The 18,132-nt window shown below is 43.7% G+C and overlaps 1 protein-coding gene across 3 annotated transcripts in view; it reads left to right on the top strand.

The window, feature by feature from the left end:
* gabrg1 (gamma-aminobutyric acid type A receptor subunit gamma1) overlaps nt 1-18,132 on the top strand; it is a 154,761-nt gene that overhangs the window by 89,669 nt on the left and 46,960 nt on the right. For all 3 annotated transcript variants that reach the window (XM_072568441.1, XM_072568451.1, XM_072568433.1), the window contains exon 4: nt 9,199-9,419. In XM_072568441.1, coding sequence (XP_072424542.1) covers nt 9,199-9,419 — 221 coding nt within the window. The remainder of the gene's footprint in view (nt 1-9,198; nt 9,420-18,132) is intronic.

Below are 18,132 nucleotides of genomic sequence, written 5' to 3'. Positions count from 1 at the left end.
TTCCCCAATGTCGGTGAGTCTGGGACCAAAGGGAATAATCTCAGGATAAGGGGTCACCTTTTTAAGACAAAAATGAAGAGGAATCTCTTCTCTGAGGGTGGTGAATCTGGAGAATTCTTTACTGCGAAGGGCTAATGAGGCTGGGACTTACAGTATGTTCAAGGTTCAGATAGACAGATTTTTAATTAGTCAAGGAATCAGTGGATATGGGAAGAAAGACCTGAAAGAGGAATTGAGGATTATCAGATCAGCCATGATTCTCACTGAATGGTGGAGCAGACATAGTCAGAGATTTGTAGTGCTGCACAGCACGGAAGCAGACATTGCAGTCCAACCCGTCCATGCTGACCATACATCCTAAATAAATCTAGTCCCATTTGCCAGCTTTTGGCCTTACATCCCAATAAATCCTTCATTTTAATATACCCATCCAGATGCCTTTTAAATGTTATAGTTGTACCAGCCTCCAGTACTTCTCCTTGGTGGCTCATTTCATACATGGACCACCCTCTCCATAAAAAAGCTGTCCCTTTTAAATCTTTCTCCTCTGCCCCATGCCATCTAGTTTTGGACTTCCCTACCCTGGGAAAAGTCCTTGTCAATTTACACTATCCATGTCCCTCATGATTTTATAAACCTCTATAAGGTCACCGCTCTGCCTCTGATGCTCCAATGAAAACAGTCCTAGCCTATTCTACCTTTCGCTGTAGCTCAAACCCTCCAATCCTAGCAACATCATTAGAATTCTTTTGAGAACCTTTTCAAGTTTCACAACATCCTTCCTATAGCAGGGAGACCAGAGTTGCATGCAGTATTCCAAAAGCCTTACCAGTGTCCTGCACAGTCGTAACATGACCTCCCAACTCCTGTACTCAATGCTGGCTGAATGGTCTACTTCTGCTGTTATGACTACCATCTTATGAAATTGAAATCCCCTACTATTATGACCCTATTTTACAATGTTTGTCTTTCTTTCTCTCTCTGAAATTTGTCTGGATATCTGCCCTGCTATCTCTTCCTGATTTTGTTTGTTTAGGATCTATGGTATACACCCAAAAATGTAACTGCTTCCCTTGTTAGTTTCTATCTGTATAAACCCATTTGCAGAGCATTCTAAGATATCATCGCTCCTTATAGGAGTAAGTGACTCATTGATCCATATTGCAACACCACCTCCTCTTTTACACCATCCTATGTCCTGAAATATTGAGCCGCCAGTCCTGTCCCTTCCTCAACCATGTCTCCATAAGGCAATGCTGTCATTTCAAAGTACTGTACATTTCTCACAAGATTTCTTGCATTAAAATAAATGCCACCCAACCTTATCATACTGCTGATCTGTGGGTCTCTCGGTTCCGCGATCGGTCAATTAACGCACATGTAAACGACTGTTTGTTTGTCCAACACGCAAAAAAAAATTTACTGTATGTTACACCGCTGGGTTGGCAGACTCTGATTCACCCAGAAGTATGAAAAGTTATTGGTGATCAAAAGAATCCAACAACCTTACAGAAATTGCATAAGGTTTGTATACATTATTCATCATCAGACATGGAGCATGATCGCATAGTAACAACCAATCAATACATGATATCACTTCATGGGTAGTTGCTTGAACCAATGATATTGATTAAGTCATAATGATTTATGTCACCTTTACAAAGATTTGCAGCTTGCAAAATGTAGTATAGTATTTCCTCTACAAGGACTCGCAGCTTGCAAAATTTGTTTTTTTATATATATAGCTTTAGAGACTAGCTGCAGGTGGTCACATAGGCACAGAGAGCCATTTTGTCTCTAACTGCAATTTAGAATTAACTGTTTTTTTGGAATTACATAAGTGTGTGGTTTCTTGTTTCTGTCTGGTTCAGTGCAATCTAATTTAGCAATGCAGAAGCCATTTTGTGCAGCCTGCCAGATTGACTTGGCTATATTTTTCTATTTTTGTCTGTTCGTCACCCACTATTGTATCTCTACTCATTCCCTGTTAAATTAATTATAATCCTCACCAACAGCACAAGCAACCCCTCCACCCACCTTCCCCTCAAAGGCATTGGTTGCATTATGGCTCACTTTCACCTGTGACTTGCAAAGGTCCACCCCCCCCCCCCCAAGAAATAGACCCAATGATCCAGGAATCTAAAGCCCTTCTCCAGCACAAACTCTCCAGCCACATTTTCATCCATTCTATCCGTATATTTCTATACCTATTAGTAGGCGGCAATTTTTGACATCCCACTTTTTAATCTGATGGCTAGCTCCATAGGTTCTTATTACAGGACCTCATGACTCTTTCTACCCATGCCTTTGGTCCCAATGTGAACAGCAACCTCCGACTGTTCACCTCCCCCGCACCTTCAGAATACAGTGCAGCGGTTCAATGATATCCTTGACCCTGGCCCCAGGAAGCCAGTGCACGACCCTGGAGTCACATCTGTGCCTGCAGTATTGTTTGTCTGTCCTGCTTACTCTTGAGTCTGCTGCATCTACAGGATGTTTTCTCTCTCTGTCCTTATTTGTGCAGCTGATTCTGATTACATTCCCACAGACCTGTCATTCTCACCACTTTCCAAATCAGAAAAGCTGTTCTTGAGTGAGTTGTACTCTGGGGCTTTCCTGAGTGCCTCCCTTCTTTTGACTGATGGTAACCCAATCCTTCTCTGACTGTATTTCCTTAATCTGTGGGATGACAGCATCTAAAAAGATGCATTGCACATAAATCTCAGCCTCACGGATACACTGCTGTGCCTGCAGCCGATGCTCAAGCTCAAATCACTTGAGCTGATCAAACCAGAGACACTTTCTGCACATGTGCTCATCCAGACTGCTAGGAATGTTTAAGGTTTCCCACACAGACTCTACAATAGGTATTTCTGCATTACCCTGCCATGCATTTGGCTTTTAAAAAAAACTTACCCTACAATTAGTAACTCCCTGCTCTTGTGTAATTCACTGCTTCTCAATTGTAATTATATTTTTCAAAGTTCTATTATGCCAGACTCAAAGACACTATGGTTAAAATGATCAATTCCTTCCACTGTTTTCCTGCTGGACAACATTATTTCCAACCTTGATATTCAGTAGTTTATTTACCCAATATAGGCCAATGGTGCTGCTTTGAAAAAGTACCATAAAGACTAAATTCCCACAGTGTGGAAACAGTCCCTTTGGCTCAACAAGTCCACACCGACCCTCCGAAGAGTAACCCACCCAGACCCAACTCCCTCTGACTGACGGACCTAACACTATGGACAATTTAGCATGGCCAATCCACCTGATCTGCACATCTTTAGATTGTGGGAGGAAACCGGAGCACCTGGAGGAAACCTACGTAGACACAGGGAGAATGTGCAAACTCCACACAGACAGAATTGAACCCAGGTCCCTGGCACTGTGAGGCAGCAGTGCTAATCACTGAGCTACCGTGCCACCCCAAGGCACAGTGATGTCTTGCTTTACCAGTGTTGCTTTACATAATTAAGATCACAAAAAAAAAGGAATAGGTGTAAGCCATTTGATCTTTTGAGCCTGCTTCACCATTCAGTTTACTCTTCCAGTACAGTTACATCTACCTGTCAATGTCGAAGATTACCTAATAAAAACCGAAAGAACTGCGGGTGCTGTTCTGAGGAAGGGTCTCTGGACCAGAAATGTTAACTTTGATTTTTCATTACAGATGCTGTTAGACCTGCTGAGTTTTTCCCACAATTTCTGTTTCTTTTAGAAAATAGCCCAGGTATGTTCTTTCCACAAAAAGCAGGACAAATCCAACCTGACCAATTACTGCCTCTCGGGCTTCTCTCGATCAGCAATAAAGTGATGGAAGGTGTCATCAATAGTGCTACTAAGCAGTACCTGCTCAGCGATGCCCAGTTTGGGTTCCATCAGGGCCTGACCTCGTTACAGCCTTGGTTCAAACATGGACGAAAGAGCTGAATTCCAGAGGAAGGTGGGAGTGACAGCCCTTGACATCAAGGCTACATTCAACTGTGTGTGGCATCACTGACCCATAGCAAAACTGGAATCAATGGGTATTGGGCACAAACTCTAAACTGGTTAGAGTTATACCTAATATATAGGAAAATTGTTATGATTGTTGGACATCGGTCATCTCAGCACCAAGACATCTCTAAGGAGTTCTTCAGGGTAGTATGCTAGGCCTAACCATCTTCAGCTGTTTCATTAATGACCTCGCCTCCATCAGAAGATCAGAATGTTTGCAAATGGTTACATAAGGTTCAGCACCATTCATAAGTCCTCAGACACTGAAGCAGGCCACTTCTAAATGCAAGAAGATCTGGACAATATCCAGGCTGTGCTGACAAGTGGCAAATAACATTCGTGTCACACAAATACCATGCTCTAACCATCACCAATAAGAGACAGTCTAACCACTGCCTCTTGACATTCAATAGTGTTACTATCACTGAATCCCTCACTATCAACATCTTTGGGGTTATCATTGACAAGAAACTTAACTGGACTTGCCACATAAACACAATGGCTACAAGAGCAGGTCAGAGGTTAGGAATACTTGGGTGAGTAACTCACGTCCTTACTCCTCAAAGCCTGTCCTCCATCTATAAGGCAGACGTCAGGAGTGTGATGGAGTACACCTCACTGGCCTGCATGGGTGCAGCTCCAACATCATTACAAAAGCTTGACACCAATCTAGGACAAAGCAGCCCACTTGATTGGCACTCCACTCTCTCCACTACCGATGCTCAGCGGCAGCAGTACACACTATCTGCAAGATGTACTGCAGAAATGCTGAAATTCACAGACAGCACCCTCCAAACCCACGACCCCTTCCATCTCTAATTGCAAGGGCAGCAGAACACCATCACCTTAAAATTCCCCACCAATGGCATTGTGAGTCAACCTACCATAGGTGGATTGCAACAGTCCAAAAAGGTAGCTCACCACTACCTTCTCGAAGGCAACTTGGGACAGGCAATTGAATACTGGCTAGCTAGCAACACCCACAACCCTCAAATCAATTTTGAAAAAAGCAAAATACTGTAGGTGCTGGAAATCTGAAGCAAACACAGAAAATGCTGAAGAAGCTCAGGTGTTTTCTGAAGAAGAGTCATATCAGAACTGAAACACTATCTCTGTTTCTCTGTCCCTAAGTGCTGCCAGACCTGCTGAGTTCCTCCGGTGTTTTCTCCAATTGATTCAATATGGCTGATCTTATGCCTCAATTCTATCTTCCTTACTCACCCCTAAATCCTATCTGTGTCCATTTCCCTTCATTCCCATTATATCTACAATTAATGAGTTAAGCCTTAAATACTCAATAACTGAGCATTCACTGCTCTTCGGGATAATGAATTCTAAAGATTTATAGTGATTAAGTGAAATCACTTCTCATCTGTTCTAATCTACATGTCTGAACCTTTCTTCTGAGACTGTCATTCATAGTTCTCGACTCCCCACCCAGTGGGAGCATTTCTATCTCTAATTACCCTTTGAAGTCCTTTAAGAATGTTGCATGCTTCAATTAAATCATCACTCATCCTTTTTAATTCGAGAGAGTGCTAGCTTAGTATACTTGATTGTTAAAAATCATTTAGAGCAGCAGTAATCCATAACTAATCATGATCTGTGATCGTTCACAGTTGCCACGGTGTGATCATCATTAGTGATCCGTCACTTTCTTTGGAAAACAATCTATTATAAAATTTGTCCAAATGCTACAACCCATCAGGAGTTATATTTGCTTTAAAAAGTTGAATTGGCCGTTATTAATAATATAGGTTGGAAGAGCTTTATATTTCCTAAAAATAAAATGCTCTGTGCTCCTTATTTGTTAACTTCCTATTGCATTATCCTGTAGAAATCCAGCAAGAATAGTTTAGAAAATAACACAAAGCTTGCACCCAATAAATAAAATTTGCTGGTCATTGAAATGCATGGCTGTTTCAGGTTGTTATATAAATATTAAATGTTGAACAATTACAAATTTATGGAGACATTTGAAATAATTGCGTGATATGTTTTTTTATAGCTCAGCTCAAGCACTCGAAGCTCTCCAAACTAATAGGCTTGACTTCTTTTCTGGTTGCAGTCAACGCACCTCTTTTAGGCATCCATGTATGGCTTCATTTATTTCACCGTTTAAACATTTATACTTCAGAGATTTTTAACACATCACCTATTGAGAACTAGATGTATAATCCTGAAAATGGTCTGAAGAGGACATCACTTAGCATAAAACACATCAATAATTTACATAAAATGTACTGTTCTGACCTTCAGTGGACTCTTGAGCTCATTGCAGGGTCACATTTAGAAACTAGTTAGTGAACAGGAAGGAAAATGGAGTAGGTAGTCTGGATCTGTGAGTGAAATGTCATGTTTCTCTGTCAGGTCACATCACAGAAAGTTGATATCCTGAAAATATTTGATCAGTAGCCTACCAACAAACAGAAATGTTTATAAATCCATCATACTTCTCAGTGTATCAGATTAATGTATTTTGATGGGAGCTGTGTGTACGCCTCATAGCAGGAGTCAGGATGTCGGGAAGAAAATATATTAGATCATGGAAAAGGCAACTTAGAAAGACACTATTACAATAATCATGAGGAACTTCAATATGCAATTGGACTGGGAAAATCAGATAACCGATCTCAAGAAAAGGAACTTGTGGAATGTCTGCAAGATGTTTTTTTTAGAGCAAATTGTGGTAGAGTTCTCTGGGGAAGAGGCGATTCTGGCTTTGGTGATGTGTAATGAGGCAGACTGGATTAGGGAGCTTAGGGTGAAGGAACCCCTAGAGAGGCAGTGACCATACTATGATAGAATTCACCTTGCAATGTGAGAGGGAGATGCTGGAATCAGATGCAACGGTATTACAACTGAGACAAGGTAACTACAGAGACGTGAGGGAGGAGCCAGCCAGAGTTGATTGTAAAGGAGCTGAGCAGGGAAATCAGTAGATCGGCAATGGAAGGGGTTTCTGGGGGTAATGGGGGATGCACAGCAGAAATCCATGCCAAGAAAGAAGAAATGTATGAAGCAACCATGTCTGACAAGAGAAGTCAGGGACAGCATAAAGGCAAAAGGAAGAGCTTATAAAGTGGTGAAGTTTAGTGGGATGCTTTTAAAAACCAGCAGAGGAAAAATAAAAAAAAGGGAGAAACAATGAAATACAGGGATAAGCTAGCTAGTAATATAACAGAAGATTGCCAGAGGTTTTTTTGATATATGCAATGTTAGAGAGAGGGAAGTGCGGACATTGAGCCGCTAAAAAATGAGGCTGAAGAAACGGGAATGGGGAACTAAGAAATGGCAGAGGAACTGAATAGGCACTGCATCAATTTTCACAGAAGAAGACACTAGCAGCATACCAAGAGAGTCAAGGTAATGGCCATCACTAAGGAGAAGGTGCTAGGGAAGCTGAAAGGTCTGAAGGCAGATGAATCACTTGGATTAGTTGGACTACACCCCAGGGTTCTGACGGAGAGATCTGAGGAGATTGTCGAGATATCGGTGGTTATCTTTCAGGAATCGCTGTAGTCAGGGATATTCCCAGAGGACTACAAAATGTCTCATGTAACACCCCTGTTTAAGAAGGGAGGAAGGCAGAAATCAGAAAGTTATATTAATTCTTGAAGAAGGGCTTATGCCCGAAACATCGATTCTCCTGCTCCTCGGATGCTGCCTGGCCTGCTGTGTTTTTCCAGCATCACATTTTTCAACTCAGAAAGTTATAGGCTGGTTAGCCTGACCTTGTTCTTTGGTAAGATTTTAGAATCTGTTATTAAAGATGAGATTGCAGAGTAGTTAGAAGTGCCTTGGAAAATAGGGCCAAGTGAGCACACCTTCATCAGATTATGCCTGAGAAATCTTTTAGAATTCTTTAAGGAGGTAATGAGCAAGGTAAACAAAGGAAAACCAGTGAACACAATCTATTGGGTTTCCAGAAGGTCTTTGACAAGGTGCCAAATGGGAGGCTGCTAAATAAAAGCCCATGGTGTTAGGGGCAAGGTACTGACACAGATAAAGGATTGGCCAATAGAGGCATAGACTATTTCCTAAATGGATTAAGACTTTAGAAATCTCCGAAAGTTCAGGATTCTGTAAAGGTTAGCAAGCAGATTTAGTTGGAAGACAAATGACAATGTTAGCATTCATTTTATGAGGATTCAAATACCAGAGCAGTGAAGTATTTCTGAGGCTGTATATTGCTGTGGTCAGACCACATTTGGAATATTGTTGGCAGTTTTGGGCCCCAAATCTAAGGAAGGACATGCTGGTGTTGGGGAATGTCCAAAAGAGGTTTGCAAGAATGAACCCAGGGCTGAAGAACATGTTGTTTGAGGAGTGACTGGCTCTGCACTCGATGGAGGCCTGGATAGATTGGATATGGAGAAGATGTTTCCACTGGTAGGAGAGACCAGGACACTAGGACGTGCCTCAGAGAGAAAGGACAACCCTTTAGAAGTGAGATGAGGAAGAATTTCTTCAGCCAGAGGGTGATGAATCTAAGGAAGTCATTGCCGCAGAGGGCTGTGGAAACCAAGTCTTTGAAGTGTATTTAAGACAGAGATAGGTTCTTGATTGGTAAGGGAATCAAGGCTTATGGAGGGAAGGCAAGAGAATGAGGTTGAGAAACATATGAACCATGATCAAATGATGGAGCAGACTAGCTGGGCCAAATGGCCCAATTCTGCTCTTAAATGTTATGGTTATTCCAAGCACCTTAAATCCTGACTTTAAATCACAAACATTAACTTGAAAGTAGATTATGTTCAGTTACTTGACCAGGTTCAACTTTTTGCAATTTTCTAAAGAGAAGTTGAAGACTTGTCTAATTTGTTTATGAATTTTACTTTTGTCTATGAAACTCAGAGTAGGCTTTTTAAAAATTTTTTGGAATAATCCGTAAGTGTCGTTTCCATTTGTTGTTGAATTTTGTTTTAAACATTTGAAGCATCGAGTTTACTGCACCAACATTTTGGTTTTGATATTATTGTTAAGTTATATTTGATGCTGAAAACAACTTTGTGTAGAAGACATGTCCATGGTGTTTGATATTATGTTGGATTTATTAAACTGCCTTCAATATCCAAGAAATTATAAAGCACAGGAAAATTATTTAAGGATGCCATAAAGCAAATATAGTTCACACTTAATAATGGAAATGTTGAAAGAGCATGTATAAGGAATATGATTCTGATTCTTTTTCAGGAATATACCATTGACATATTTTTTGCACAGTCTTGGTATGATAGCAGACTGAAATTTAATGGTACAATGAAGGTTCTCCTGCTAAATAGTAACATGGTTGGCAAAATCTGGATTCCGGACACATTTTTCCGAAACTCACGAAAGTCGGATGCTCACTGGATAACAACTCCCAATCGGTTGCTACGCATCGGCAACGATGGAAGAATACTGTATACGCTAAGGTAAGGCAGTTGGATAAAATACTGAACACTGTGGATCAAGCAATTCACTGGAAATACTTCAGTTCTATTTCCTTCCAAACTAAATGAAGAATTTAATTTATATTAAAGTTCGGGGTTTTAAAAAGTTCCATGTGTTAATGTGGTTGTGAACTGGTGTCAGTGGGAGCAGTGCCAAAACTGTCAGTAGACAGTTGGCTTACGGTTTTGTAAGTATACTGATAATTTTTTGTGCAGAAAAATGCTTGCCCACAACATTGAGTATTAATGTTAAGTGAAGGGTATATTTTATTAAATATTATTGACTGGGGAATTAATGGCAAGGATGTCATCCCAATTTCATTTGGGGAAGTTCTCCTGGAATCAACAAAAAGTCTCTATATATCCAATCTGTAATGCAGAAGACTCAATATAAGGTTTTCAGTAACCTTTAAGAGAAAAATGCACCAGGGTACAAAACTTTGTTGGTTTTATTTTGCAAATAGCCTCTTTGCTCATTGCTGAGTAGCCACAAACTTTGCTAGTAAATGCAACAAGTCTGTTATCAGCATGTCCTGTAAAATCATGAGTCAAATGAATTCAAACAGAATGTGCTCATTAATATCCTGAATTCAGCGTTATTTTGTGTGTTTGTTATAATTTTAACATGATTTAATTTTCCTGCAGAAAAATACTCACCCATTTCGATTCCCGAGCAACAGCTACTCAAAATGATATGTAAACCCTGTATAGAGTTGTGTGTCACCAATCGATGAGTTCTTTCAGTAGAACCTGGCCAACCAGTGCATACCAGCACTGATGATTCATTTCTCATTTTTATATTTGTCACGAATTTTAATGCAAGATTGATTACAAGTCTTGTCAGATCGGTTCAAATACTTTTCTTCAATGAGGATATTAGAATACTGAAGCAATGACTGCTTGCATTACATTCAAACCCTAATCTGGCAGCTTATCGAGACCAGTTCCATGAAAACCAGGTTGAGCTTTTCAAGTGTAGCTAATAAGTTAAGTTCAATGTAATTCTGCTTGGGCATGTATTCGTGAGTGCACAATCTTAAGGCCTGTAATGAGATGAGGAAGAAATATCAGCACTTGAGGACTAGTACCATCATAATGCGGAAATGTTAATGGATCTGTGCTGGAAACAGACAACACTACAACAATAAAGTATATTCAAATAACACCTTTAAAGCAAATTCTCAGTCAGGCTGTAGTCAGTGGGGAATAGGGGATGAAACTTTCCAATAGGTAAACTCACAAGCTGCCAAGGGAAATCATTGCTGTTGTTGAGAACCAAGCAACTCAACCCCAAGATGTCATTAGGGCAGTGCCCTACACCTAACTAACTTCAACTTTGCATATAGTTGCTTGGTAATACAGAATTTCAGTTTTGCTGAAGCTTGTGTTAATCAGAATAGATGCACAATATAAACTTTGAATTTTAGCATTCTTGTCTGTCCCGATGAGTGCAAGACTATGGGCTTTACTTCAGTGTTGTTGAACCTACTTGTGGGCTCCTGTCTGAGAAGGCTTTTTATTCAAAGACAATTAGTGCTTGGTCAAATCACTGGAGACTGAACAACAAGGACAATGCCACACATTTGAATGATGACAGTGAATTATCCCAGCCCCAAGACACTTGTGGTTGGTAAACAGAAGCTGCAAAATGCTACCAATGCTGGTACCTGAAAATACAACATGAGCATTGGTGTGGATTTGATTTCAATCACACCTGAAATGACTTTAACTCTTGAAGAACAGTACTGTTTTAAGAAGACAGAGACAATATTTTCTTTTCTTCATTCAGGGGATGTGGGTATCATTGGTAAGGCTAGCATTTAATACCAATCTCTAATTGCTCAGAGGGTAGTTAAGTAAAGGCAGAATTTCCTTCCCTAAAGGACAAGAATGAACTACTTGGATTTTTCCTCACAATTGACAATAGTTTTGTGGTTATTCTAATTTCAAATATTTATTGAATTCAAATTCCAGCACCTGCCATGGCAGAATTTGAACCCAGCTACCCAGGATATTATCCAGAATCAGGGTCTCTGGGTTAATACTACTAGCCCATCACCTCCCCTTCACTCATAGAAATGGGTGGTAAGCTGTTCATTTCCTTATTAGATGATTTTAAAAAAGTTGGCAAGAGCCATCTCAATGGATAGAGGTTCCAACTCTGACTTATGAGATCAAATAAGTGCAGGAGAATCTCCAAAGATGGCTGATGCACTTTCCAGAGCAACTGTTGACAGCCTTTACAACAACTAATGAGGAACCTATTAGTGGCATTGAATTATATATTCGGGCTACAGCGATCCAGTGGTCAGCAACCCAAAACAGACTCAAAATCTGACCGGAAGAAAAGAAAGACCAAGAATGTTGGTATTGAATGCAAGGGTGACCACATCAAAGAACTGGTGGGGTGGCCATGTAGACCTATTTTGGGCTTGGACAGCACTTCTCAATTATAGATGATCTGCTGTTTGATGATAGGCTGGTCGTTCGAGTTTCTCTGTAGAATAACATGCCAGATCAGATACTCCAAGTGGCCAAATATAGAACTGGGCTTGGTTATCTGTGCAGAGCCCTGGGATCTCAATGTGTTTGAGGCTTTCATAGCTGACTGTGAAACTTGCACCATTCATAGACTTGAGCAAAGAGAGCAAGTGATCTCCACCAGGCCATCGGAAAGAGTGAATATTGATCTATTGATTTTCAATGGCTGTTCTTATCTTTATTGTTGCTATTTTTCATGGTGGATACAGGTAAAGCAGGTTTGAAAGCGCTAACATCAAAGTAGTTATTAGGGTGTTGTTTGAAATGTTCACGATATTTGGCACCCGACTTGTAGTCATGTCTGACAATGCACTACAGTTTCCTAATGGGTGCTCAATAATAAATGGTCAGCTTGAGATTAGTTCAACATTTGTATGTATAACCAGTTTGAAAAGATAATCACAGTTGAAGGGGAAAGCTGAGCATGGGGTCAAGAGTATTCTTGTTTCGTGGAAAACATTGACTTTCATGCAGCCTTCTTGGATTAACGGTCCACCCCATTCCAATGTTGTTTATTGCTTTCAGAATTGCTGATGGGGTGAAAGCTGCAAACATCACTCCCTAGAAGGAAGTGATTAACTCCGCAGTTGAGTCTAAGGGGATATAAGAATATTTGTTGATAAAAAAGGACAATAGATATCATTGTGCATGATGACTTGCACATGGATGTGGGACAAAGAACAAAGAAAATTACAGCACAGGAACAGGCCCTTCAGCCCTCCAAGTCTCCACTCGATCTAAACCTGTCGCCTATTTTCTAAGGCTCTGTATCCCTTTGCTCCCTACCCATTTATATATCTGTTGAGATACATCTTAAATGTCGTTATCATGCCCGCCTCTACCACTTCCATTGGCAACCCATTCTAGGTGCATAAAGAACTCCCCATGCATATCTTCCTTAAACTTTTCCCTTCTCACTTTGAAGTTGTGACCGCCCGTAATTGAGTTCTCCGCTCTTGCCATCTACCCTGTCTACACCTCTCATGACTTTGCAGACCTCAATCAGGTTCCCCCTCAACCTCCATCTCTCTAATGAAAGTAATCCTAATCTACTCAGCTTCTGTTCATAGCTAGCACCCTCCATACCAAGCAACATCCTAGTGAACCTCCTCTGTACCCTCTCCAAAGCATCCACATCTTTTGGTAATGTGGTGACCAGAATTGTACGTAGTATTCCAAATGTGGCCGAACCAAAGTCTTATACAACTGTACCATAGCCTGCCAACTCTTGTACTCAGTACCCTATCTGATGAAGGAAAGCATGCCTTCTTAACAACTCTGTTGACCTGCGTTGCCACCTTCAGGGTTCCATGGACCTGAACACCCAGATCTCTCTGTACATCAATTTTCCCGAGGACTTTTCCATTTCCTGCAGAGTTCGCGCTTGAATTGGATCTTCCAAAATGCATCACCTCGCATTTGCCTGGATTGAACTCCATCTGCCATTTCTCCGCCCAACTCTCCAATTCTGCTGTATTATCTGACAGTCCCCTTCACTATCTGCTACTCCACCAATCTAAGTGACATCTGCAAACTTGCTAATCAGACCACCTATACCTTCCTCCAGATAATTTATATATATCACAAACAACAGTAGTCCTAGCACAGATCCCTGTGGAACACCACTGGTCACAGTTCTCCATTTTGAAAAATTCCCTTTCACGACTGCTCTCTTTCTCCCATTGCCCAGCCAGTTTTTTATCCATTTAGCTAGTATACCCTGGACCCTGTGCGACTTCACCTTCTCTATCAGCCTACAATGGGAAACCTTATCAAACGCCTTACTGAAGTCCATGTAAGTGACATCTATAGCCCTTACCTCATCAATCAACTTTGTCACTTCCTCAAAGAATTCTAATAAGTTGGTAAGAAATGACCTTCCCTGCATAAAACCATGTTATCTATCACTGATAAGCCCATTTTTTTCCAAATGAGAATAGATCCAATCCCTCAGTATCTTTTCCAGCATCTTCCCTACCACTGATGTCATGCTGTCCGGTCTATAATTACCTGGATTATCCCTGCTATCCTTCTTAAACAAGAGGACGACACTAGCAATTCTCCAGTCTTCTGGGACTTTACCATGTTCAAGGATACTGTAAAGATATCTGTTAGGGCTCCAGCTATTTCCTCTCTCACATCCCTCAGTAACCTGGGATAGATCCCATCTGGACCTGGGGACTTGTCCACCTTAATACCTTTTAGAATATCCAACACTTCCTACCTCCTTATGCCAACTTGACCGAGAGTAATCAAGCATCAACCTCTAAGCTCAACATCCGTCATGTCCCTCTCCTGGGTGAAGAATGATGCAAAGTACTCGTTAAGAATCTCACCCATTGTCTTTGACTCCATGCATAACTTTCCTCCTTTTGTCTTTGAGTGAGCCAACCCTTTCTCTAGTTATCTTCATGCTCCTTATATATGAATAAAAGGGTTTGGAATTTTCCTTAACTCTGCTCGCTAAATGAATTTCATGACCCCTTTTAGCGCTCTTAATCCCTCGTTCAGATTAGGGATATTTCTCCGACATTCTACCAAAGCTTTGTTTGTCTTCAGTCACCTAGACCTTATGTATGCTTCCTTTTTCCACTTAGCCGATCTCACAATTTCACCTGTCATCCATGGTTCCCTAAGCTTGCCATTCCTATCCCCCATTTTCACAGGGACATGTCTGTCCTGCAATCTAATCAACCTCTTTTTAAAAGCCTCCCACAGATCACGTGGATTTACCTTCAAACAGCTGCTTCCAATTTACATTCCCCAATTTACATTCTAAAACTTAGGGAATTGTGATCACTATTCTCAAAGTAATCCCGTACAGAAACTTCAACCACCTGGCTGGACTCATTCCCCATCACCAGGCCCAGTATGGCCCCTTCCTGAGTTGGACCATTTACATTCTGGTCTAGAAAATCTTCCTGAATGCTCCTCTGCTACATCTAGACCTCTAATACTAAGTGTATCCCAATTAATGTTGGAAAAATTAAAATCTCCTATCACCACTACCCTGTTGCTCATACATCTTTCCATAATCTGTTTACATATGTGTACCTCTATCTCACGGTTGCTGTTGGGAGGCCTGTAGTAAAGACCCAAAATTATTATGGCACTCTTCCTATTTCTGAGCTCTGCTCATATTGCCTCACTGCTCGAGTGCTCCATAGTGCTCTCTTTCAGCACAGCTGTGATATCCTCTCTGACCAGTAATGCAACTCCTTCACCCTTTCTACCTCCCTCTATATCCCAGCTGAAGCATCTATATCCTGGGATATTTAGTTACCAACCATGCCCTTCCTTCAACCAAGTCTCAGTACTCCCACATACTAATCCAAGCCCTAAGTTCATCTGCCTTACCTACTACACTTCTTGCATGAAAACAAATGCACCTCAGAGCATCTGTCTGTTTGCATTCATGATCTGCTCCCTGGCTACTCTTACCCTTCGATGTGCTGACTTCAGTATCTAGTTACTTACAGGCTTTAGTTACTACCTCCTTACTGTCCATTAACTTCCTCATTTGGTTCCCATCCCCCGCCACATTAGTTTAAACCCTCTCCAACAGCGTTAGCAAAAGCATCCCCAAGGACACTGGCCTAGGTGCAGACCCGTTCAAATTGTAATAGTCCCACCTCCCACAGGACCGGTCCCAATGCCCCAAAAATTTGAACCCCTCCCTTCTGCAAGGCACGCAAGCATCCCGCCTATTCTTTCATTTCCACTCTGACTCACATGTGGCACTGGTAGCAATCCTGAGATTACTACCTCCGGCGGTCCTAATTTTAAACTTGGCTCTGAACTCCCTGAATTCTGCTTTTAGGATCTCATCCCATTTATCACCCATATCATTAGTGCCTACATGCACCACGAGTTGGCTGTTCACCTTCCCCCTTCACAATGTTGTACAACCGATCTGAGACATCCTTGTCCCATGCAACTGGGAGGCAACATACCATTCGGGAGTCTCGTTTTCGACCAAGAACTGCCTACCTACTCCCCTTACAATTGAATCCCCTATGGGTATAGCACTTGCACTCTTTTTCCCACCCTTCTGAACAGCAGAGCCCACGACGGTGCCATGAATCTGATGAGCCATCTCCCCAAACAGTATCCAAAATACTATACCTGTTTTGGAGGGACGTGACCACAGTGGACATTTTAACTGCCTTCCTGCTCTTTCTCTGGCTTCTGGTCATCCATTCCCTTTCTCCCGCAGCAATCCTAATCTGTGGTGTGACCAATTTGCTAAACATGCCATCTACGACTTCCTCAGCATCACGGATGCTCCCAAGTGAGTCCATCTGCAGCTCCAGAGCCGTCATGCGATCTAACAAGAGCTGGAGCCGGACACACTTCCTGCAAATGAAGGAGTCAGGGACATCAGCCATGACACTGAGCTCTCATATTGAGCAAGAGGAGCTTTACACGGGTCTGAGATCTCCTGCCCATTTTAATCTTAAGATTAACATAGTCTTAATTTAGATAAACGAGAAAGGAAAGAGAAGTTTTTACCAATTACACGATACACAAAAATAGAAAAGCCTTGCCTAATCAACACACCACAGAGCCTTTCTTTTGGGTAGAGGAGGAGGGCAGGTGGGAGACACTACAAGTGTCGTGGCTCGGGTTCAGCTGCTGCCCAAATATATTAGCTCACTCACCTACCCAGAGCACAATTCGACCGCTCCCACTCGGCTCCTCACTCTCCCCCCTCCCACTCGGCTCCTCACTCTCCCCCCTCCCACTCAGCTCCTCGCTCTCCCCCCTCCCACTCAGCTCCTCGCTCTCCCCCTCCCACTCAGCCCCTCGCTCTCCCCGATCCCTCTCAGCTCCTCACTCTCCCCCCTCCCACTCAGCTCCTCACTCTCCACCCTCCCACTCAGCTCCTCACTCTCCCCCCTCCCACTCAGCTCCTCACTCTCCCCCCTCCCACTCAGCTCCTCACTCTCCCCCCACTCAGCTCCTCACTCTCCCCGCTCCCACTCAGCTCCTCACTCTCCCCCTCCCACTCAGCCCCTCACTCTCCCCCCACTCAGCTCCTCACTCTCCCCGCTCCCACTCAGCCCCTCGCTCTCCCCGATCCCACTCAGCTCCTCTCGCTCTCCCCCCTCCCACTCAGCCCCTCACTCTCCCTGCTCCCACTCAGCCCCTCACTCTCCCCCCTCCCACTCAGCCCCTCACTCTCCCCCCTCCCACTCAGCTCCTCACTCTCCCCGATCCCACTCAGCTCCTCTCGCTCTCCCCCCTCCCACTCAGCCCCTCACTCTCCCTGCTCCCACTCAGCCCCTCGCTCTCCCCCCTCCCACTCAGCCCCTCGCTCTCCCCCCTCCCACTCAGCTCCTCACTCTCCCCGATCCCACTCAGCTCCTCTCGCTCTCCCCCCTCCCACTCAGCCCCTCACTCTCCCTGCTCCCACTCAGCTCCTCACTCTCCCCCCTCCCACTCAGCTCCTCGCTCTCCCCCCACTCAGCCCCTCACTCTCCCCCCTCCCACTCAGCCCCTCACTCTCCCCGATCCCACTCAGCTCCTTACTCTCCCCCCACTCAGCCCCTCACTCTCCCCCCTCCCACTCAGCTCCTCGCTCTCCCCCCACTCAGCCCCTCACTCTCCCCGATCCCACTCAGCTCCTCACTCTCCCCCCACTCAGCCCCTCGCTCTCCCCCCTCCCACTCAGCTCCTCTCGCTCTCCCCCCTCCCACTCAGCCCCTCACTCTCCCTGCTCCCACTCAGCTCCTCACTCTCCCCCCACTCAGCCCCTCGCTCTCCCCCTCCCACTCAGCCCCTCACTCTCCCCCCCCCACTCAGCTCCTCGCTCTCCCCCCTCCCACTCAGCTCCTCACTCTCCCCGATCCCACTCAGCTCCTCACTCTCCCCCCTCCCCCTCAGCTCCTCACTCTCCCCCCACTCAGCCCCTCGCTCTCCCCCTCCCACTCAGCCCCTCACTCTCCCCCCCCCACTCAGCCCCTCGCTCTCCCCCCTCCCACTCAGCTCCTCACTCTCCCCCCTCCCACTCAGCTCCTCACTCTCCCCCCTCCCCCTCAGCTCCTCACTCTCCCCCCACTCAGCTCCTCACTCTCCCCCCTCCCACTCAGCTCCTCACTCTCCCCCCTCCCACTCAGCTCCTCACTCTCCCCCCTCCCACTCAGCTCCTCAC

Source organism: Chiloscyllium punctatum, chromosome 1 (assembly GCF_047496795.1).
Source record: "Chiloscyllium punctatum isolate Juve2018m chromosome 1, sChiPun1.3, whole genome shotgun sequence".
Lineage (NCBI taxonomy): Eukaryota > Metazoa > Chordata > Chondrichthyes > Orectolobiformes > Hemiscylliidae > Chiloscyllium > Chiloscyllium punctatum.
Note: the sequence above shows the minus strand (reverse complement) of the source record. Positions and strands in the feature narration are given on the sequence as shown.